We start from the raw sequence: 21,192 nt of genomic DNA, 5'->3' as shown, positions 1-21,192 counted from the left end.
CACTAAATAAATGGAAGTTGTTATTGTGACATATTTTTCATGGCCCAAACAGTTACTCTTAATTATTTTATTTAAGGAGCACCTTTATTAATTGTGCAAATGAGGATGAGCCCAAACTTGAGTGCTGGCCTATATGGCAATTTTGTTTGATGGATTTATTTAGTATTTAATAAATTACCTTGTCACTGATGTTAAGCAAGGTTTAGACATGGAGAAAATTCTTCTTTTGTAGGGTTGCACGGAAGGACTACATTACTGCTAAATATATAGAACGGAAATATTCGAGAAAAAAGTGTATTGACAATGCAGCCAAACTTAGCTGTCTATGTGATGCAATCAAGTCAAGAGACATCTTCGCATTAATTCAGGTGTACGCTGATGGTGTGGATCTCACTGACCCAATCCCTTTGGCAAATGGACATGTAAGATTTGTTTTAAGACATTATTATTTTCAGCCTCCTTTAAAAAAAAATTAGAGGGTATGCTTACTTGTGTGAAAAATTTGAAATCGATCAGTTCGAAGGAAAATATGGAATCATGTAGAGAAAAATACTCGGGGGAAAGAGATCCTTGGTTGTTCCAATGCTGAAAGACAATCATGAACAACAGTTTAAACTGCAGACTATGTTCCAGTCTGACTCACCTGTATAAATTGTTGCTAACTGGTCTCCTGTAATATTCCTCTGAGGTGGCTTGTGGCTACAACAAGATTGTCATGCTTAGTTGTTATGGTGAAACTGTGACCTCGCTTCACCTGAACATCTAGGGCTACTGTTCAACTACTCAGTATGGAGAAGTGCTATTAAAAAGATGCGTAGGAGTCAATCAAAGGTTATTTCTGACGCTACAGGACAAATGCCCCTAAATTGGATGTTACTTGTACGCCCCCATCTGGTTTCAAGATTTTCTAAATTATAGGGGTCCAAGTGGTGAGGCCAATCTACCAAGTTCAGCAGCAGCCAACGAAAAATTACTGCTTTCTCTTTTTCGATTCCTTTCTGAATAGTTTGCATTTATGATTGTGATATATTGGGCAAATCAGTTGTAAGTGTGACATACTTTGCAAGTAGCTAGAAGCAAGCCTTATTACAGGTGTAGGAGTAGATTTTATTTTTAATCATTCTCAACCAAGTTTTTCGATCAGGCATTATAATGAGGTGAGAGAAAGCACGGTAACTAAATTTGCAGATGACACAAAGATAGGTAGGAAAGTATGTTGTGAAGAAGACAAGAGTTTACAGACGGATAAAGATAAATTGAGTGAGCGGGCAAAAATCTGACAGATGGGGTATAATGTGGGAAAATGTGAAGTTGTTCACTTTGGCAAGAAGTATTAAAAAAAAAGAGTATTACTTAAATAGAGAACAACTGCAGAATTCCGAAGTGCAAAAGGATCTCGATCTAGGTGTTTTCGTGCATGAGTCACAAAAAGTTAGTATGCAGGTACAGCATGTAATCAAGAAGACTTAATGGAATGTTACGTTTTATTCCATAAGGAATTGAACATAAAAGTAAGGATGTTATGCTTCAGTTATACAGGGCATTGGTGAGACTGCATCTCGAACACTGTGTGCAGTTTTGGTCTCCTTATTTAAGGAAGGATGTAATTACGTTGGAGGCGGTTCAGAGGAGGTTTACTAGATTGACACCTGGAAAGACTGGGTTGTCTTATGAGGATAGGTTGGACAGGCTGGGCTTGTTTCCACTGGAGCTTAAAAGAGTGAGGGGTGACTTGATTGAAGTATATGAGGCCCTGAATGGTCTTGACAAGTTGGACGTGGAAAGGATGTTTCCTCTTGTGGGTGAGTCCAGAACTCGGGGGTACTGTTTTAAAATTAGGGGTCACCCTTTTAGGACAGAGATGAGAATTTTTTTCTGAGGGTTGTGCAACTTTGGAACTCTCTGCCTCAGAAGGCAGTGGAAGCAGGGCCACTGACTATTTTTAAGGCAAAGGTAGATAGATTCTTGATAGGCAAGGGAATCAGCCGAGTCAGCTACGTGCCCAACGACCTGTCAATGGCCTATTGAGGCCATTGTGAAACTAATTAAAGTCATTAAGGTTGGACGGGCAGGTCCATTAAGGTTGGCGGGCAGGCCGGGAGCCCTGGCAGGCTTCAGAAAAAGCATGAAACCTCATCCATGGGTGGGATGAGGTTTCATGAGGGTTTTTAATTTTTAATAAAGGTTTCAATAAATGTTATGGACATGTCCCAACTCAAATGACAGTGTCACATAAGGGGACATGTCAAGGAAATTTTTCTATCAAATTTTAATTCGGAGCCGATCTCCCTGAGGCAGCACTTAGCCTCAGGGAGATTTGTGCGCTCTTTCGCGTGCATGCGCGGCCCTGATTGGGGGGCTGATCGGAGGCATGCCCTCCCGTGCCCGCTCCCGCACTCTGTCCCCCCCACCCCACCAAACGGGGAGAGGGAAGTTTTTCGCTATGAAAGATTTTTCTTCCTACCTTATCCTGTCTTTAACTTGGTACACCACACATTAAAGCAACAGGAGGCCTGGCCAAATTAGAAGACTGCTCCAAAGCCTCTAAAAAAGTTATTGTATTAGCTGTTAGAACATGTGTATATTAAAATTTATCTTCATTTGACGTCATCCCATTATATTTGATAACAAGCTCAGCAAGTAAGAATTGCAAGCTTAAACCATACTGCTTTTCAGCTGATTGTAATTACAGAAAGCACTCCTGAATTTGTTATAGTGAATCAACAACTCTGGAAACCTTAAACTTAGCTGGCACTGAAAGGTGTACTTTGTCACAAAACTAGTCAGGATTTGTGATCAATTCTTTATTGAATGAAAGAACAGGAATTAATTTACTGAAAATTGAGCCACATAATGATTCTGGTGGTTCAGTTATTATTAAGCTACAGTCTGAAATGCATACATGTGGTAACGCATCAAAAGGTAGTTAATTTTTTGGTAAATCACAGCTTTTTTTCATTCACGGCATGTGGGCCTCATTGGCAAGGTGATCATTTATAGCCCATCCCTAATGCCTTTGAGAAGGTGATGGTGAACTGTTGTCTTGAACTGCTGCAGTTCATGTGGTGTAGGTACACCTACAGTGCTGTTAGGGAGGAACTACCAGGATTTTGACCCAGCGACAGTGAAGGAATGACAATATAGTTCCAAGTCAGGATGATGTGTGGCTTGACGGGGAACTTCCAGATGGTGATGCTCCCATGCATCTGCTGCCCTTGTCCTTCTAGATGGTAGTGGTTGTAGGTTTGGAAGGTGTTGTCAAAGGAGACTTGGTGAGTTCCCGCAGTGCATCTTGTAGATGGTGCACACTGTTGCCACTGTGCGGTGGAGGGAGTGAATGTTTGTGGATGTGGTGCCAATCAAGTGGGCTGCTCTGTGTTGGATGGTGTTGAGCTTCTTGAGTGTTGTTGGAGCTGCACTCATCTAGGCAAGTGGAGAGTATTCCATCATACTCCTTACGTGTGCCTTGTAGATAGTGGACGAATCTGCAAGCACAGCAAAATGGTTTATTCTAGTTTCTTAGGTGACCGTCAGTGATGCAAGTTCGTAGATTAACTAGTATTTCATAATTCTTCAAAAGCTCATTTTATTTTTCCTACGTATTTAAATGCTTTTGTAGATAATTTCCTTTTCTACATGTACTTCTAGGAACAAGGAGAAACTGCACTGCATCTTGCTGTAAGATTGGTGGACAGAACATCACTCCATGTAGTTGACTTTTTAGTACAGAACAGGTCAGCACTTCATGATGAAATACGTTTAAAAAAAACTTGCTCTTTTACAAACTAGTAAGTATGATGATGTGGTTATTGGGACTAGGGTCTGCAGAAAATCCATGCTCTAACTTGCTTATCTGTTATTTTAACCACTACTCATCTGAGTGTACAGGCAACCAACAGTCAGTCTCACCCAATGATTTGCATCTTTGACTAACTAGCATATCTAAACATGAAAGTTTCTAACAAATTGATGACAGCTTTCCAACTTGATGAAGACAGGGGTTGTTAACTGGAAAAGATTTCGATCCTGTAAAATGGTATTGTTGCTGAAAACGCAAGCATTCTTTTAAATGTTTGTTTTACATTGTTAAAAGGAAATTGGCACCAATGCAAGCCAAGTATTGCATGTAGTTCTCAAGTGCTTGAATATCATCTTTTGAAATGTAATCCTGCATATGAATTTGTCAATGTTTGGTTCAACAGTGGGAATCTTGATAAACAGACTACCAAAGGCAGTACTGCATTGCATTACTGCTGTCTAAATGATAACGTGGAGTGTCTTAAGTTGCTTTTGAGGGGAAAAGCTTCCATTGAAATAGGTATGTTATTGAAAGTCATGTTTCTTTTAATATTGGAAAATCCCTTCTGTGATGACTAGAGCATGCTTTGAAGTTCATATATAAAAACCAAAAATGTTGTAAATATATAGGTCATTTCAAGATTTGAAAAGAGGAAAAAAATGTTTTAGATAAAAACCCTTTTTCAGAATTAGAAAAGAAAAATGAGGCCCGTGAAAATCAAGAGAACAAAAATCTTACAGGTGCTTCTGCACATTAAATGTGTTATGTTGGGCTCAATCTGACCATAGACAGTATTACATGTTGGTCAAAGATTGCTTGCATCAAACTGATCCTTAATGGTCATGCGATTTATATTAAATTTTCATTTGTGAATTTGCATTAATAATGCTATTTGATCTAATTGCCTGTGTCGCTACGTCAAAATCAATAGACTTCAAATAAATAACTAAAGTTATGAAGAAAGAGTTGGCAATATTTAAGCTTTCTAACTGGAACAGGGAAAACTAACGGAGGCCTTAAAAATTATGGAAGGTTGAGAGAGGGTGGCCAATGCAAGAATGTGACCAACGCAAGAATGTTCCCGATAATTGGTAACAATGTACATAGATTGTGGATTTATCACTAGAAGAATGAAGGGGAAGCTATTTTTTTTCTCAGCCATTTATTAGAGCATAGAATATATCATCACTAAGTGACTATTGAGGCACAGAGTATAACATCATTTGAAATGGAATTGGATAAGTCATTAAAAAGAAAAAATATAAAAGGTTGCAATAGAGGCAGGGAAAGGAGTGATAGGGATAGCTTCACTTGAGCTGACATAGGCATGATGGCTTGAATGGCCTTGCTTTTTGCTGTGATTGCTTTGATTTGGTCATAAACGCCCATGAAGAACCTTATCATTCTGTAGCCAATTTTAAAACAGAAGGCTAACCTTTACACATTTGTAGCTGCATTGCTCCCCAAAATGCTCCTCAATAACACATGTACGTCTGCCTCATTAATTCCTTTTATTTGTTATATTGGATTTGCTTATGAGATTATTACACTAGGAAAATAGCTCAATTTAAGAGCTAACAGTATAAACTGGACAGCCCTGTTTTGTTCCGTATCAGTTTGTGAAACCATAAAGAAATCAATTCATGCAAACATCCGATTACAACTCTTCTGTGGTTTCTGCAAATGCATCATGTTAAAATTCCAGCATAAGAGCACTAAGCAAAATGCTGCCAACAAATATTCAGTTTAGAACCCCTGATCTGAGCTAAACACAGTGATTCTGTGTAATTATGGGTTCAGAGAATCCTGAATATGCAAGGTTATGAAGACATGTTTGTGCAGTTCTCTTTAATTAATTAAATTAAAGAGCTTAATCCAGATTTCAGTTGATCATATGTCAGTGTTGCTTAGTTTTCAACTTTATCATGTAGATTTTGCCAAATCTAAAACTAAAGTTCTCTTATTATTGCTGAAGTTTTGAAAACTGAATTATATATGTGTTTAGTCTATATCAGCTAATTTAAGAAAGTACTTGTATTTAACTAAAAAATACGAATTTTAAGAGGCTGTGGTTCATTTTCAGCCAATGAAGGAGGAGAAACTCCACTTGACATAGCTAAACGCTTAAAGCACACACAGTGTGAAGAGGTGGTACGTCCTATATCTACGTATTAAATATTCTAAAATTATTGCAAGATCTCCACTCACATTCATGTTTTGTTTTAAAATAAATGGTGATTATCTTTTGTAGCTTATACAATCATTATCAGGCAAGTTTAATGCTCATGTCCATGTGGAATATGAATGGCGATTGCATCATGAAGATCTGGATGAAAGTGATGATGATATTGAAGACAAGGTAGAAATTTAACATTCAGTCAAAAATTCTGTTGATATAATTTCTTCGCAATGTTGGAATTTTTTTCAACCTATATTTCCCACCTTAGAAAATGGTAATTAATCAAATTATCTCAGTGTTTTACATGTTGAATCCTAACTTTGATATCCAGTTCAGTTTACGGATCTGTCCATTACATTTCATTCTGGTGTCTACTGACAGTAAAAAGTAAGCTACTACTTGCCAAGGTTTGGATCTTGAATGTAGTGATCCAGTTTTTCTATAATCAGGATTGTGATAACACTTGAGATTTTGAGACATGTGCTCTGAATTTACCTTCAGTTGTCTTTAACGTTATTCCCATTAATCTTTCATGCTTGGAAACTTGTTCCAAGCCTAGCCTTTGACGTTTATTCCTCTTTCATTTTTGCATCACTTAAGTTATGTAAATTGCTATTAACTTCTAAATTATTCAGTTTGTGTTGATATATGATGACCAGTATGATTTCTGCATGACTGGTCTTGTAGCCTATTCATGAACTTCTAGAATTATATTTTGCAATACTTCAATGAAACGTTTGTCATACATTCTTTCCGTGACAAAATATTTATGTGCTCTCTCTCTGCCTGTGATTTATATGCTTTGTATAGAGGTGTGTCTTTTATCCTTGGAGTGTATATTCCAATTAAATAATGCAGCTGCAAGCTTTCGTGAGTTTAAAATTGTTAGTTATTCTCACGCACTTATCCCGAATTAACGCAATATCACACATTTGGCCTCTTACACATGCATGCACACAACGCACATGCACACACAAAAATTGGATATAGATAAAGATAGTGCACTTTTACAGATTACAGTTAATTCAGTCTCTGAATTACATTTCCAGTGTCCTTCTTGGCAGGTCTGTGAATCCTTGAATGGATTTGATGATTTAAAGTTGAACTGAGGGTTTTGTAAAACAAAGGGTTCACAGCAGCTTGTGAGGTTTCTTGTAGTCAAATATCTAGGAGGGTGGTTCTCAGGTGAATTTTGAAACTGGAACGGGTTAAGTACTTTGGCTGCTTGATGACTTGCAGCTAGTTTCAGAGTCTGGTTCTCAGACTGGATGACAACTGATGGATCTGCTGGGTCCTGGGGTAATAAAGATGCAGTCCCTAAAACTAGTTTTGATCACATGACTGATGGGTTAACACTTCTGAGGACCACCCAATCTAGTTTGAATGGGGAGGCCATTGTGATAAAATGGGAAGTTGATAGTAGCTGTTGAGTTTCGATTTGCCCTTTTGTCCAGTGTGAAACATGGAGACGGTCTGAAAATTCCATAGTCATTATGTGTCAGCCTATCCTTAAACAATGAGATGTGTGGATTCTACAAATGGCTGTGAGGTACTCTCAACTATATCCATATTTAATTAGGTATTCGCCAGAGACTTGATACTATCTGTAATTCAAATGCCAAAAATCACATGATTTGCAGAGCCATCTTAACAACTTGTTTGTGTCCAATTTTTTTTATTCTTTCACGGGACATGGGTGTCACTGGCTAGGCCAGCGTTTTTATTGCACATCCCTAATTGCCCTTAAGAAGTTGGTGGTGAGCCATCATCTTGAACGGCTGCAGTCCATGTCCAATTTTTTTTTTTAAAGTATTGACTGAAAGCTCATAATATGACATGCCTATACTGGGCATGGCAATTTACTTGTATCTATTTTTGTTGAAGTTGCTCGCTCTGCTGTAGTTGATAACTTACCCACTGAGGTTTTTAATCAGTGGAACCCCTTGGCTATGGTCCTCTCTCTGACTATTCTTTGACTTCCTCCACTTTAGCCCAAATCCAACCAGTTAGCAAGTCTTCCATTCTTTCCCCATTAAAATGGGCAGAATTCTTCGTTCGTCATCCGACATCATCAGCACACTCGCATGATATTTTGGTCAGCGGGTGTGCACAGGAGTTGGCAGTGAGCTCGCTGACAATTAACAGGCCTATTAAGGCCATTAAAGTACCAATTGAATTAAATTTTTCTCTGCCCGCCCAATCTTACGGTTGGCGGGCGGGCGAAAAGGCCAAGCAGCCTTTGGACTTTTTACAAAACCTCATCCGCTGGTGCGATGAAGTTTCATTCAGTGATTTCTTTTAAAAAAAATTTTTTTTAATTTTCAAACTTATTTCTAACAAGTTCCTGCTCATGTGACAGGGTCACATGAGGGGACGTTATAAACATTTTAAAATTCTTTATTTTCATTGGTCAAAATCTTCATCTCCCTGAGCTTTTCCTGCAAGCATGTGTGAACTTGCATGCTCGCGCCGCGCCCCCCCCCCCCCCAAATTCCCCCCACACAGGCGGCCTTAATTGGCCTGCCTGTGTGAAATTGAGGTCGGGCCCCAATCGCGAACAGCGGTCGGCTGTCCGATCGCTCCCACTCGCCGCCCCCCTCCCACCCCCCACCCTCCCAAGCTGAGCCCGCCCGATGAGGGCAAATTTCTGCCCAATGTTTCTTGCATTTCTCCATTTTATCCACCACTGTTGAAGGAAAGCATTGGTTATGTAACATGGTACCTTCTCCAGTTGAGGTCCCCTTTAATTTAGATGTCTTGATACCATCCAGGATTATATTGCTGAAGCAATTTCTTTACTGATGTGCTGAGTACTCTTCAAACTACGATCCCTCAGGGGTAGTTATATCAAAGTATATTAACTTTCCATACCATAACTCAAGCAAGCATCTTAAGAGCCCAGCTTTACACTGTCATCTCCCTACTGTGGAAGACTGAAATTAATGCCTTGTCCTTTGTGACTTGTCTTTGCTTAAAAGTGCCAAATATTATATTGCATGGTTAGTGCCAATGATACCATGTGAATTAATGTGTCCAATGAAAGTTCTTAACAAATTTTAACAAATCTATCCTTTTCAGCAATCCAGTCCCAATAGACCTATCAGTTTCTATCAATTATCGTATCAGTCAGGAGCAAACCAGCTTCAGCCTCCAGCTCCTCTTGCAATCTTGCCAAGAGATTCAGCCAACTCCATGAAAGATAAACAGCGGCCATTCATTCCAAGCATGCTGCACAATGAAACATATGGAACTGTACTGAGCTCCAGTCCCCCTCCTTCTGTAACTGATGCTCCTCCACTTCCACCTCGGAATGCAAGTAAAGGTGAGCCACATATATCTGATGGGTGTTGGTGATCATTGATTATTTAAGGTCAAGCTCTACTGTAAGATTTGCACGTTTTTATGGTCTACTTTCTAATACTTTTGAACATTTTTTTCTCTATTTATAAAGAGCTCTGGAAACTCGTAGGACTAAATTTCAATATGAAGGAGCAGTGTGGGATTAAACTGGTGAAATTGACATCACTTTTGGAAGCCAGTTCCAACCCACTGACTTCCAGGTTTCACTCCAACACATTAGACTGAATGTGTGCCATCCGTCAGGAGAGGCTGGTTCCCATTTGCAATGTATTGATTGCTCATTTAGAGCACTGTTGACAGATTTTTTTAGGTTTAACACCAGGCCCATGGGTTTCCCAGTTTTCCTGAAACTCCCCAGTGAAAGCAAAGCTGAAATATGTCATAATTCAGGGGCTTGGCCAATTAGGGAAAATATGCACTGCACATTCAGCATTCACAGCTATTTACCTGGCATTATGAAAGTGTTCACAGTACATTTGCTGAGAGTTGACTCTCTACGCATTGGAGGTTTCTTCTACACTTTCAAGGTTTGATCTATTGCATCGTGCTGCTTATGCTGCCTTAGATTGGACCTCAGAGGAGGACCAAAAACAGCAGCAACCTGCTGGTTACAGACTTCTAGCTGCATAGGAGAGAGGGGAGCAGCAGAGAGCTGCAGCTCCCATGAGGCCATATCCACCACACAAGGTCTACAGGTGGAGGATTAGCTTCCTCAACATGTTGGCACAGCAGTCTCAGGAGGCTCAGGACCACGCGTTAGGTGGTGGCAGACATCTGTAGCCAGCTGGAAGAAGACCTGTTGACCTGGTCACCATGCTTTACCAGTGACTGCCAAAGTCACCACTGTCAACTTTTTTGTCTCTGGATTCTTTCAGGACTCTGACAGAGATATCTGCAGAATCTCTCAGCCAGCGGCCCAAGACAGGTAACTGATGGCTTGTTTGCTAGGCCACCAATTATGTTAACTTTGCCTGTGATTATGCCAGTCAGAATGAACGGATGCTCAGGTGTGCGTCACACAGGTGCATGGTGTCATGAGCTGCACAGAATCAGGGCACTCGCAAATCACTTGTCAGCCACAAGGGTTTTCACTCCTTCAGCTTGCATCCACAAAAAGATCTTAATGCAGGTGTGCGCAAAATTCCCAGGCAGGCACCGTGATGCTTTTTTTGTGGTGGTCCAACCTCTTTGACATTTGCGCAACTCAAAGCAGAGTTACTGGGTAGTTGCTAGGAGACAATGGCATACCCACTTAAAACATGGCTGATGACACCTCTCAGAAGTCTGAGGAATGGTGCCCAGAAGTGCTACAGTGAATGCTATATGACCACCAAATATGTTATTGAACAGGCCACCATCATGCTGCAGATGCACTTCAAGTGTCTTGACAGATCTGGGTGTGTTCTTCAGTACTCAACAAACAAGGTCCCCAGAATGGCCAGTTTGTGCTGTGCTCTGAGAAACATTTCACAGGATTGACCCCTGGGGGTCCTCAACATTGACTCCAGACCCCATGAAGTCTCATGGCATCAGGCCAAATATGGGCAAGGAAACTTGCTGTTCATTACTATCTATTGCTGACTAATCAGTGCTCCTCTATGGTGAACATCACTTGGAAGAAGCACTAAGGACACAGAATGTACTCTGGACAGGGAACTTCAAAGTCCATCACCAAGAGTGGCTTGGTAGCACCACTAAAACCATGCTGGCCAAGTCCTGAAGGACATATCTGCCAGATTGGACCTGTGACAGGTGCTTTGTGAAATATCACAAGGGAAAAACATACTTGACCTTGCCCTCACCAATCTACTGTCATAGACAGAATTTGTGTGTTTTCTTATTGTCCGTGATCAGTGTTTTGTATGTGAGGTATGTATATTTTTCCCTCAGAGTGGTTGTCACAATTCAAATAATTCCAGCAGTAAGCTTTTTTGATAGTTTTAAAATAAGGCGGTTACTTATTACCCCACACTTGTCCCAGAGGCTTAAATGCAACTCACCTCACACACTCACTCACACAAGGATTAGATACAGATGAAGGAAAAAACAACAATTACAAAGTATAATTGTGGTAGACCTGTAGTTTCTTAGATGAGTCGATGCTTTTAGTTGAAGTAAAGGTCTTGTAAGCAGAGGTTTCTTAGTAAGCGAGGTGTTGGGGAGGCGATGGTGTAGTGGTATTGTTGCTGGACTAGTAATCCAGAGACCCAGGGTAATACCCTGGGGACCCGGGTTTGAATCCTGCCACAGCAGATGGTGGAATTTGAATTCAATAAAAATCTGGAATTAAAGTCCAATGATGACCATGAAACATTGTCGATTGTTGTAAAAACCCATCTAGTTGACTAATGTCCTTTAGGGAAGGAAATCTGTTGTACTTACCTGGTCTGGCCCACATGTGACTCCAAACCCACAGCAATATGGTTGACTCTTAAATGGTTGAGCAAGCCACTCAGTTGTAACAAACCGCTACACAAAAAAGGAATGAAACTGGTCCACCCGGCATCGACCTAGGCACTGGAAACGACAATGGCACTCGCAGCCCTGTCGACCCTGCTAAGTCCTCCTTGCTAACATCTGGGAGCTAGTGCCAAAATTGGGAGAGCTGTCTCACAGACTAGTCAAGCAACAGCCTGACATAGTCATCCTGGGTATGTCTTGTCCCACCAGCAGGACAGACCCAGCAGAGGTGGTGGCACAATGGTATACAGTCAGGAGGGAGTTGGCCTGGGAGTACTCCACATTCACTCCGGACTCCATGAAGTCTCAAGGCATCAGGTCAAACATGGGCAAGGAAACCTCCTGCTGATTACCACATACTGTCCTCCCTCAGCTGATGAATATCACTTGGAGGAAGCACTGAGGGTGGCAGGGGCGCAGAATTTTCTCTGGGCAGGGGACTTCAATGTCCATCACCGGGAGTAGCTCGGTAGCACCACTACTGACTGAGCTGGGCAAGTCCTAAATGACATAGCTGCTAGGCTGGGTCTGCGCCAGGTGGTGAGGGAACGAACAAGAGGGAAAAACTCTCGTCCTGCCGCAGATGCATCTGTCCATGACAGAATCAGTAGGAGTGACCGCCACACAGTCATTGTGGAGACGAAGTCCTGCCTTCACATTGAGGACACCCTGCCACCGTGCTAAATGGGATAGATTTTGAACAGATCCAGCAACTCAAGACTGAGCATCCATGAAGCGCTGTGGGCCATCAGCAGCAGCAGAATTATACTTGAACACAATCTGTAACCTCATGGCCCGGCATATCCCCCCACTCTATCATTACCAGCAAACCAGGGGATCAACCCTGGTTCATTGAAGAGTGCAGGAGGTCATGCCAGGAGCAGCACAATGCATAAAAATGAGGTGTCAACCTGGGGAAGCGATAAAACAGGACTACTTGCGTGCCAAACGTAAGCAGCAAGTGATAGACAGAGCTAAGCGACCCCACAACCAACGGATCAGATCTAAGCTCTGCAGTCTTGCCACATCCAGTCGTGAATGATGGTGGACAATTAAACAACTCACTGGAGGAAGTGGCTTCACAAATATCCCCATCCTCAATGATGAAGTGCCCAGCACAGCAGTGCAAAAGACGAGGCTGAAGAAATTGCAACAATCTTCAGCCAGAATGCCGAGTGGATGATCCATCTTGGCCTCCTCCGGAGGTCCCCAGCATCACAGATGCCTGTCTTCAGCCAATTCGATTCACTCCGTGTGATATCAAGAAACGGCTGAAGAAACTGGATACTGCAAAGGCTATGGGCCCTGACAACATTCCAGCAATAGTACTGAAGATTTGTGCTCCAGACTTGCCGTGCCCCTAGTCAAGCTGTTCCAGTACAGCTATAACACTGGCATCTACCCGGCTATGTGGAAAATTGCCCCAGTATGTCCTGTACACAAAAAGCAGGACAAATCCAACCCAGCCAATTACTGCCCCATCAGTCTACTCCATCATCAATAAAGTAATGGGAGGTGTCATTAACAGTTCTATCAAGCGGCACTTGCTTAGCAACAACCTGCTCACTGATGCCCAGTTTGGGTTCCGCCAGGGCCACTCAGCTCTTGACCTCATTACAACCTTGGTTCAAACATGGACAAAAATGCTGAACTCCCGAGGTGAGGTGAGAGTGACTGCCCTTGACATCAAGGCAGCATTTGACCGAGTGTGGCATCAAGGAGCCCTCGCAAAACTGGAGTCAATGGGAATCGGGGAAAACTCTCCACTGGTTGGAGTCATATCTAGCACAAAGGAAGATGATTGTGGTTGTTGAAGGTCAGTCACCTCAGCTCCAGGACATCAATGCAGGAGTTCTTCAGGGGAGTGTCCTAGGCCCAACCATCTTCAACTGCTTCATCAATGACCTTTCTTCCATCATAAGGTCAGAAGTGGGGATGTTCGCTGATGATTGCACAATGTTCAGCACCATTTGTGACTCTTCAGATACTGAAGCAGCCCTTGTTCAAATGCAGCAAGACCTGGACAATATCCAGGCTTGGGCTGACAAGTAGGAAGTAATATTCGCAAATATCAGGCAATGACCACCTCCAACAAGAGAGAATCCAACCATCGCCCCTTGATGTTCAATGGCATTACCATCACTGAATCCCCCGCTATCAACATCCTGGGGGTTACTATTGACCAGAAACTGAACTGGGCTAGCTATATAAATACTGTGGCTACAAGAGCGGGTAAGAGGCTAGGAATCGTGCAACGAGTAACTCACCTCCTGACTCTCCACGATCTACAAGGCACAATTCAGGAGTGTAATGGAATACTCCCCACTTGCCTGGACAAGTGCAGCTCCTACAACACCTGAAGAAGCTGGACACCGTCCAGGACAAAGCAGTCCGCTTGATTGGCACCACATCCACAAACATTCACTCCCTCCACCATCAATGCACAGTAGCAGCAGTGTGTACCATCTACAAGATGTACTGCAGGAATTCACCAAGTCTTTTTAGACAGTACCTTCCAAACCCATGACCATGACCACCTAGAAGGACAAGGGCAGCAGATAGATGGAAACACCACCACCTGAAGTTCCCCTCCAAGTCATTCACCATCCTGACTTGAAAATATATCACCGTTCCTTCACTGTCGATGGGTCAAAATCCTGGAACTCCCTTCCTAACAGCACTGTGGATGTATCTACAGCACATGGACTGCAGCGGTTCAAGAAGGCAGCTCACCACCACCTTCTCAAGGGCAACTAGGGATGGGCAATAAATGCTGGCCCAGCCAGCGAAGCTCACATCCCATGAATGAATTTTTAAAAAGTTGTGAGGCTTCTTGTAGTTGAATTTCCAGGAGGTTGGTCCTCAGGTGAACTTGAAGTTGGAACAGGTTGGAGAGAGGCCTCCCCCTTTCAAGTTATTGCTATCTATTACCTTGGCTGCTTTGTTGACTGGAGCTGATTTGATGGCTTTCTGCTGGTTTCCCTCTGCAGACTTGATTGTTGCTGTTTTAAAAGCAGGCAACAAACATGGCTGTCTTGCCCTTGTGACCTGTTACAAGTCCTTTTTTAAATAAAGTGGCGTGTTAGCTCGATAAACATTCTTTGTTGAGGCCTTTCACACCTTGGAGTTCAACTTGATAGCACCACTGCACAACAAGCTGGGTTGTTATTTTTGGATGTGAGGGCCATCACAATACAATGAAAGGCCAGTGAGATCTATTTCACATTCGTCTAATACCCATTGAGTTTCGATGTCTCTCTTTGTCCCTGGTGAAGCATGGAGATGAGTTGTCTGCAAACCCCATTGTCTGTAGGTTTTGGTCCATCCTTAAAAAATGAGATGTGATTTACCAAGTAGCTGTGAGGCTCCTTCACTCAGGTCCATATTTAATCAGGTATTGGCCGCAGACTCTAAAGTCTATACAGTTGAAATGCCAAAAGTCACATAGTATGTTGCAGCCATCTTAGCAGCTTTTGTGTTCTGCACTGAGCATGACACTACCTATTGTTGATGCCTCAGTCTATGACAATATTGATAGGAGTGACCACCCCACAGTTCTTGTAGAGACTATGTCTGGCTTCAAACTGAGGGACCCCCTTCATTGTGTGTTTGGCACTACCACTGTGCCAAATAGGATAGGTTCAGAACCGACCTAGCAGTGCAAAACTGAGCACCCATGAGGTGCTGTAGGCCATCAGCAGCAGTAACGTTGTATTCAACCACAATCTATAACCTCATGGCCTGGTATACACTTCAGTCCACTGTTACTGCCAAGTCAGGGACCAGCCCTGTTTGAATGTGGAGTGTAGGAGAACACGCCAGGCATCGCACAAAACGTATCTAAAAATGAAGTTCCAACCTGGTGAACCTACATCACAGGACTACATGCATTCTAAACAACAGAAGTAGCTATAGTCAATAGCTAAGCAATCCCACAACCAATGGATCAAATCAAATCTCTGCAGTCCTGCTGCATACGGTTGTGGGCAACGGTGGTGGACGATTAAACAACTAATCGGGTGAGGAGGCTCCAAAGATATCCCTGCCTTTAATGGTTTGGGAGGGGGCGGGAGAGTGGTGTTGAGCACATCGATGCAAAAGCACTTGCATCCATCTTCAAGCAGAAGCGTCAAGTGGATGATCCATCTCAGCCTCCTCCTGAAGTTCCTGTCATAGATGCCAATCTTCAGACAATCTGATTCACTCCACAAGAAATGGCTGTAGGCACTGGAAATAGCAGATGCTATGGGCCCTAACAGCACCCCAGCTGTACAACTGAAGACTTCTGACTCAACCAGCTGTGCCCTTAGTCAAGCTGCTCCAATACAGCCACAATACTGACATCTGCCCAACAATGTGGAAAATTGCCCAGCTATGTTCTGTCCACAAAAAACAGGATAAATCCAAACCAGCCAATTAATCGTCTTTCAATCATCAGCATGGAATCATGGGAAGTGTCATTGATAGTGCTACCAAGCGACATATACTCAGCAATAACCTGCAGACTGATGCTCAGTTTGGGCTCTGCCAATGCCACTCAGCTCCTGACCTCATTACAGCTTTGGTCCAAATATGGACAAAATAGCTGAATTCCAGAGGTGAGGTGATTGTCCTTGACATCCATGAATCATTTGATTGAGTTTGGCATCAAGAAGTCCTAGCAAAATCAAAGTCTGTGGGAATCGAGGGAAACCTTTGCAGTGGTTGGAGTCATAACTAGCACAAAGTAAGGTCAATCATTTCAGCCCTGGGACATCACTGCAGGCGATCCTTATGGTAGTGTCCTAGGCCCAACCATCTGCAGCTGCTTCATCAATAACCTTCCCTCCAACATAAGTTCAGAAGTGGGGATGTTTACTGATGGTTATAGTGTTTAACGAAATAGCCTCGGCTTTGTCCTTATATTATGCTCTTGCGCAGTAAATATGCTAGGGACTATGCAGATGCTATTTTAATAGTCATTATTTCTGATGTAAAGTCAAATCAGTCACACTAGTTGTGACAAAGCCATGTATGAGTTTTCGTCTGGTTTCCCAAAATTTTCTAATTCAACTCAATTTCTTCAGTAAGTTGAACCAAATTCTGCAGCAAAGAATTTGTAGATTGTGACACGTTAATGAGCGATCGAGACATTGTTATGTCTTAAGTGAAACCACAGCAATCTTTGGATTTCAAAAACATACAAGTTTAAAATCATTTAAACCACAAGTTCACAGTCCTTGACGAACCAGAACAATTTAATTATTTTAAAAATGAAAAAAACCTGTAAATTCTGGAAATTTGAAATAGATAAAATACAGAAAGCACAGAGAAAATCCTACATTACATTGAAAAATAGGTTAACATTTTGAGTCTACAAAATAAGCAAGTCACGGTCAAAATTCCGTAGTGGGAGAAGAGCAAAACAGATTACAATTAGAAAGCCATGTTAGCTTGATTTTTGTTGCAGTGCAAAGTAATGGCTTTAGTTAGCTGAGAGCATTTTTTTTAAGTTAGAGGGAGGTGAAAGACTGCTGGATGTTTACTAAGATCATGCCAAGTAAATAAGGAAAACCTCCATACTGGTGAAGGTAAACTGTAACTCAGTCAATATTTTCTCTTTGACATGAGGCTGTTGTATGCATTGTGGAATTGTTGCAACAATTTTGCCTGCCTCCGGATATTTCTCTGTGTAATCTCAAGCTAAAGGCATACTTCTTTAAAGGTACAATGTTCAATATCTATCAGGACAGCCTTTCACTGAAACTTGTTCCAAAGCTTTCTATTGAGTTTGAAACAGACTTCATAGTTTTGGAAGCTGTAACTTCACAAAGAGATTAATTGAGCATCTGCCACTGAAAGATCTCTGATGTTTAGTGCAAATCTGTGACCTCTCATAAACTAGGACCTACCTACTTCGATGAACACTAAACCAGTAGAAGTCTGAGTGGGCTGAAGCACAACAATAACTTGTATTTATATGGCGCCATGAATGTAGTAAAACATCTCAAGGATGCTTCAAAGGACTGTTATCAAACATAGTTTGACACTGAGCCACCTAAGGAGACATTTGGGCAAGTGACCAAAAGCTTGATCAAGAAGGTAGGTTTTAAGGAGAGTCTTAAAGGAGGAAGTAGAGAGAAAGAGCTGGAGAGTTATAGGAAGGGAATTCCAAACCTTAGGCCACAGCAGCTGAAGCTATGACTGCCAAGGGTGGAGCAGTTAAAATCAAGGATGCTTAAAGGGCCAGAATTGGATGAATGCAGGGTATTTCTGAGTTGTGGAACTGGAAGAGGTTACATAGATAGGGAAGGGTGAAGCCATAAAGGGATTTGACAACAAATTTGAATTATAAAAGCAAAGTGTTGGTTGGGAGCCATCGTAGGTCAGTGAGCACAGGGGTCACGAGTGAACAGGACTTGGTGTGCATTAGAACACAGGCAGAAGAGTTTTGGATGAACTTGGGTTTCTGTATTATGGAAGATGGGATGCTGGCCAGATCTGTATTTGAGTAGTTGTAAAGGGTAGCAAAGGCACAGTTGAGGTTTTCAGCAGCAGATGAGCTGAGGCAGGGGATGAGATGTAATGAAGTTGGAAATAGTCTTGACCTTGGTGAAGGTGTGGATATGTGGTCGGAATCTTATTTCGGTGTCAAATGTGACACTAAGTTTGCAAATAGTATGGTTCAGCCTCACACAATTGCAGAGAGAGGGTTGAAGTTGGTACCTAGGGAACAGAGTTTGCAGAGGAGACCAAATAGATGGATGATGGTGGAGAGGCACTGAAAGTGGATGGTATACTCAGTCATGTCAAAGGTTGCATAGAGGTCAAGAAGGATGAGGAAGGATGCTTTACCACTATCACAATTACATATTTTGTTATTTGTGACATTGAGAGTCATTTGGTACTGTTTCAGGGGCGGAAACCTGATTGGACGGATTCAAACAAGGTGTTCTGGGGAAAATGAGCATTGATTTAGGAGGCGACAACATGTTTAAGGACTTTGGAGAGGAAAGGGAGCTTGGAGATGGGGCATTAGTTTGCAAGGACAGAATTTTATTTGTGGTCAACAGTTTAGTGGGAATAGCGTTGGGGGAGCATGAATTATGTCTCACGGACGAGCTGAAGTTGGGGAGGGCATATGGGGGGATAGGAGAGAAATTGGAGAAAGATGCAAGTTCAAAGCTAGAGCAGGAGGGAGTCTTAAAGGAAACCTGGCCCAGTGTGCTAGGCAGAGGTAGAGAAAAAGCAGAGACAGCTGAATGGATTGTCAGTGAAAGGAAAGTCACATCAAAGTGGTAAGCCTCACAATATCAGCATGGCTAAGCATTAGCTTAGCTCAATAGCATTCTCACTTCTGAGTTAGCAAGGTTGTTTAGTCAATGGTCCTCAACCAACCAACACCACCAAAATAAGATGAATTGGTCATTCATTTCTTAGTTGTTTGTGGTACACAGCTATGTGTTAATTGGCTGCTACATGGGCAATAACTGCATTTCAAAATAACTGCATTGTTGTAAGATGCTTTTGGACATCCTGAGATATGATAGATCTTGTAGCGCAGTAATGGTGTACCTACCTCTGGGCCAGAAGCTCCAGGTTCAAGTTCCACTTCAGGACTTGATGGTCACATAAGGTGCTTTCAAAACGTGGACAAACAGGTTGATTATCAGCCGATAAATCCTTCCAATATGCCTAACGGCAGGCAATAAGAGCAGGAGAGTTCCCTGGTCAGCCATACTGCCAGAAGGCAATGGCAAACCACTGCAGTACTTTGCCAAGCAAAATTACATCCTATATAATTGTGATAGTGTAATCATGGACCAATCCAATAGAAGTCCATGGTCACCAACGCCCTCTTAGGGCATGGTACCTGAAGGAGGAGGTGGTATGATAAGGTACTATGTAATAGAAATCATTTCTTTCCTTAAAAGCCCTGAAAACCTACAGAAAATCATTTTTGAAGATTTTCTACTGGCCCAATGACACAAAAACTTTTAAAAGAGAAAACAGCACAAAAGGGCTAAGAACTTATCCATGCATTCATTACAGCTAAATGTGCTGTCAATGATGGAAAAGACTTGAGAATTTTTTTTCAAGAATGATGCCTAGATAGATACACAGCTAAATGAGGAAGGTTGCCTAGGTGTGATTAAACTTAAAAGGGTGGGTACATTTTCATTTCCATAAATAGTGGAATATTCTATTTGCTGTGAAGATTGATAAAAGAATAATAAGTATCCTGAGACTGGTGCCGTTTCTGGTGTCATTGTATAATCGGGGTATGAGACCTGTGTAATCCAGATGCCTAACAATGTTCATTTTGTAACTTGCGGTAAGTTAAATTTACGATGTTGGCACAGAAATTAATTTTATTTGCGAAGAAGGTGTGGATGAAATTAACAGTTCATAAAATTTTATGGCAAAGGTTGATATGTTATGCAAAATGCATCTAATTTGTCTGCGTTTTGACTTTAGTCCAATGTTCAGTTCCTGGTGTTCAAACGGCTACTTCATCCGGTGTCTGGAAGCCTGCATCACTCGGAATGGAAACAGCAAGCAGGCAAAGGTCTGCTTCAGACCCTCCAAACCTTCATCCACCAGTACCACCAGTCCGTGTAACATCAGCAACAGCAAGTATGTGTCTGGTTATTCATCTCTAGTATATTGGTCGACTTCTGTCTTCATATTTCAGTTTGCATTTAGGCACTCACATTGTGGCTAATTAAAATGAATTTTTGTTTTCCCATTTACTTAATTATGCTATTTCTACCGATAATATGATTTGATTACATTATCATTTGATTAAGTCTTGAATTTGATAGTATAGTTCCTGGGAAGATAGTCTATAGAGAAATGAAAGCTGAATAGAAGGAAGTCCATCTTGCTACTGGCTTTTTTTTAAAAAAGCAGTTCCAGGGACAAAATGTATTTGCCCATAATTTTATGTTTTGTATGGAAAAGGGTGTGTTTTTCTGACCCTTGGAGTGTGTATTTCAATTAAATAATTCAGCATCAAGCTTTGGTGAGTTAAAATGCTTTCCATTTCTCTCCTGGTGTTTGACAAGGTGTTTACGAAAACTCGCACCATTAGCACATTCCTTAGCTAATATCACCACCTTCAACACCCCTTTGTCCTTTTGTCTATGGCATCTTTGGCAATCTCTTCTTTGCCTCCACCTATCACTGGCCCTCTACCCAGCTCCACCTGTCCCACCCCCCTCAACCAGCTTATATTTCACCTCATTTCTATATTTCCTTAGTTCTGATGAAGAGTCATACAGACTCAGACGTTAACTGTGTTCCTCTCCGCAGATGCTGTCAGACCTGCTGAGTTTTTCCAGCTATTTTTGTTTTTGTTTCAGATTTCCAGCATCCACAGTATTTTGCTTTTATAAAAATAAAGAATGTTATT

General features: G+C 41.8%; 1 protein-coding gene across 2 annotated transcripts in view; it reads left to right on the top strand.

The window, feature by feature from the left end:
- The window catches only part of asap2a (ArfGAP with SH3 domain, ankyrin repeat and PH domain 2a), a 211,086-nt gene that overhangs the window by 172,338 nt on the left and 17,556 nt on the right, over positions 1 to 21,192 (top strand). Inside the window, exons 17-23 of one of the 2 annotated variants that reach the window (XM_078541632.1) lie at positions 233 to 422; positions 3,649 to 3,734; positions 4,203 to 4,318; positions 5,883 to 5,950; positions 6,051 to 6,158; positions 9,057 to 9,300; positions 20,256 to 20,414. In XM_078541632.1, coding sequence (XP_078397758.1) covers positions 233 to 422; positions 3,649 to 3,734; positions 4,203 to 4,318; positions 5,883 to 5,950; positions 6,051 to 6,158; positions 9,057 to 9,300; positions 20,256 to 20,414 — 971 coding nt within the window. Of the gene's footprint in view, positions 1 to 232; positions 423 to 3,648; positions 3,789 to 4,202; positions 4,319 to 5,882; positions 5,951 to 6,050; positions 6,159 to 9,056; positions 9,301 to 20,255; positions 20,415 to 21,192 lie in introns of both variants that reach the window. The other variant, XM_078541631.1, reaches the window with a different exon arrangement.

The sequence above is a fragment of the Cetorhinus maximus genome, chromosome 5, assembly GCF_964194155.1.
Source record: "Cetorhinus maximus chromosome 5, sCetMax3.hap1.1, whole genome shotgun sequence".
In the NCBI taxonomy this organism is placed as follows: domain Eukaryota; kingdom Metazoa; phylum Chordata; class Chondrichthyes; order Lamniformes; family Cetorhinidae; genus Cetorhinus; species Cetorhinus maximus.
Note: the sequence above shows the minus strand (reverse complement) of the source record. Positions and strands in the feature narration are given on the sequence as shown.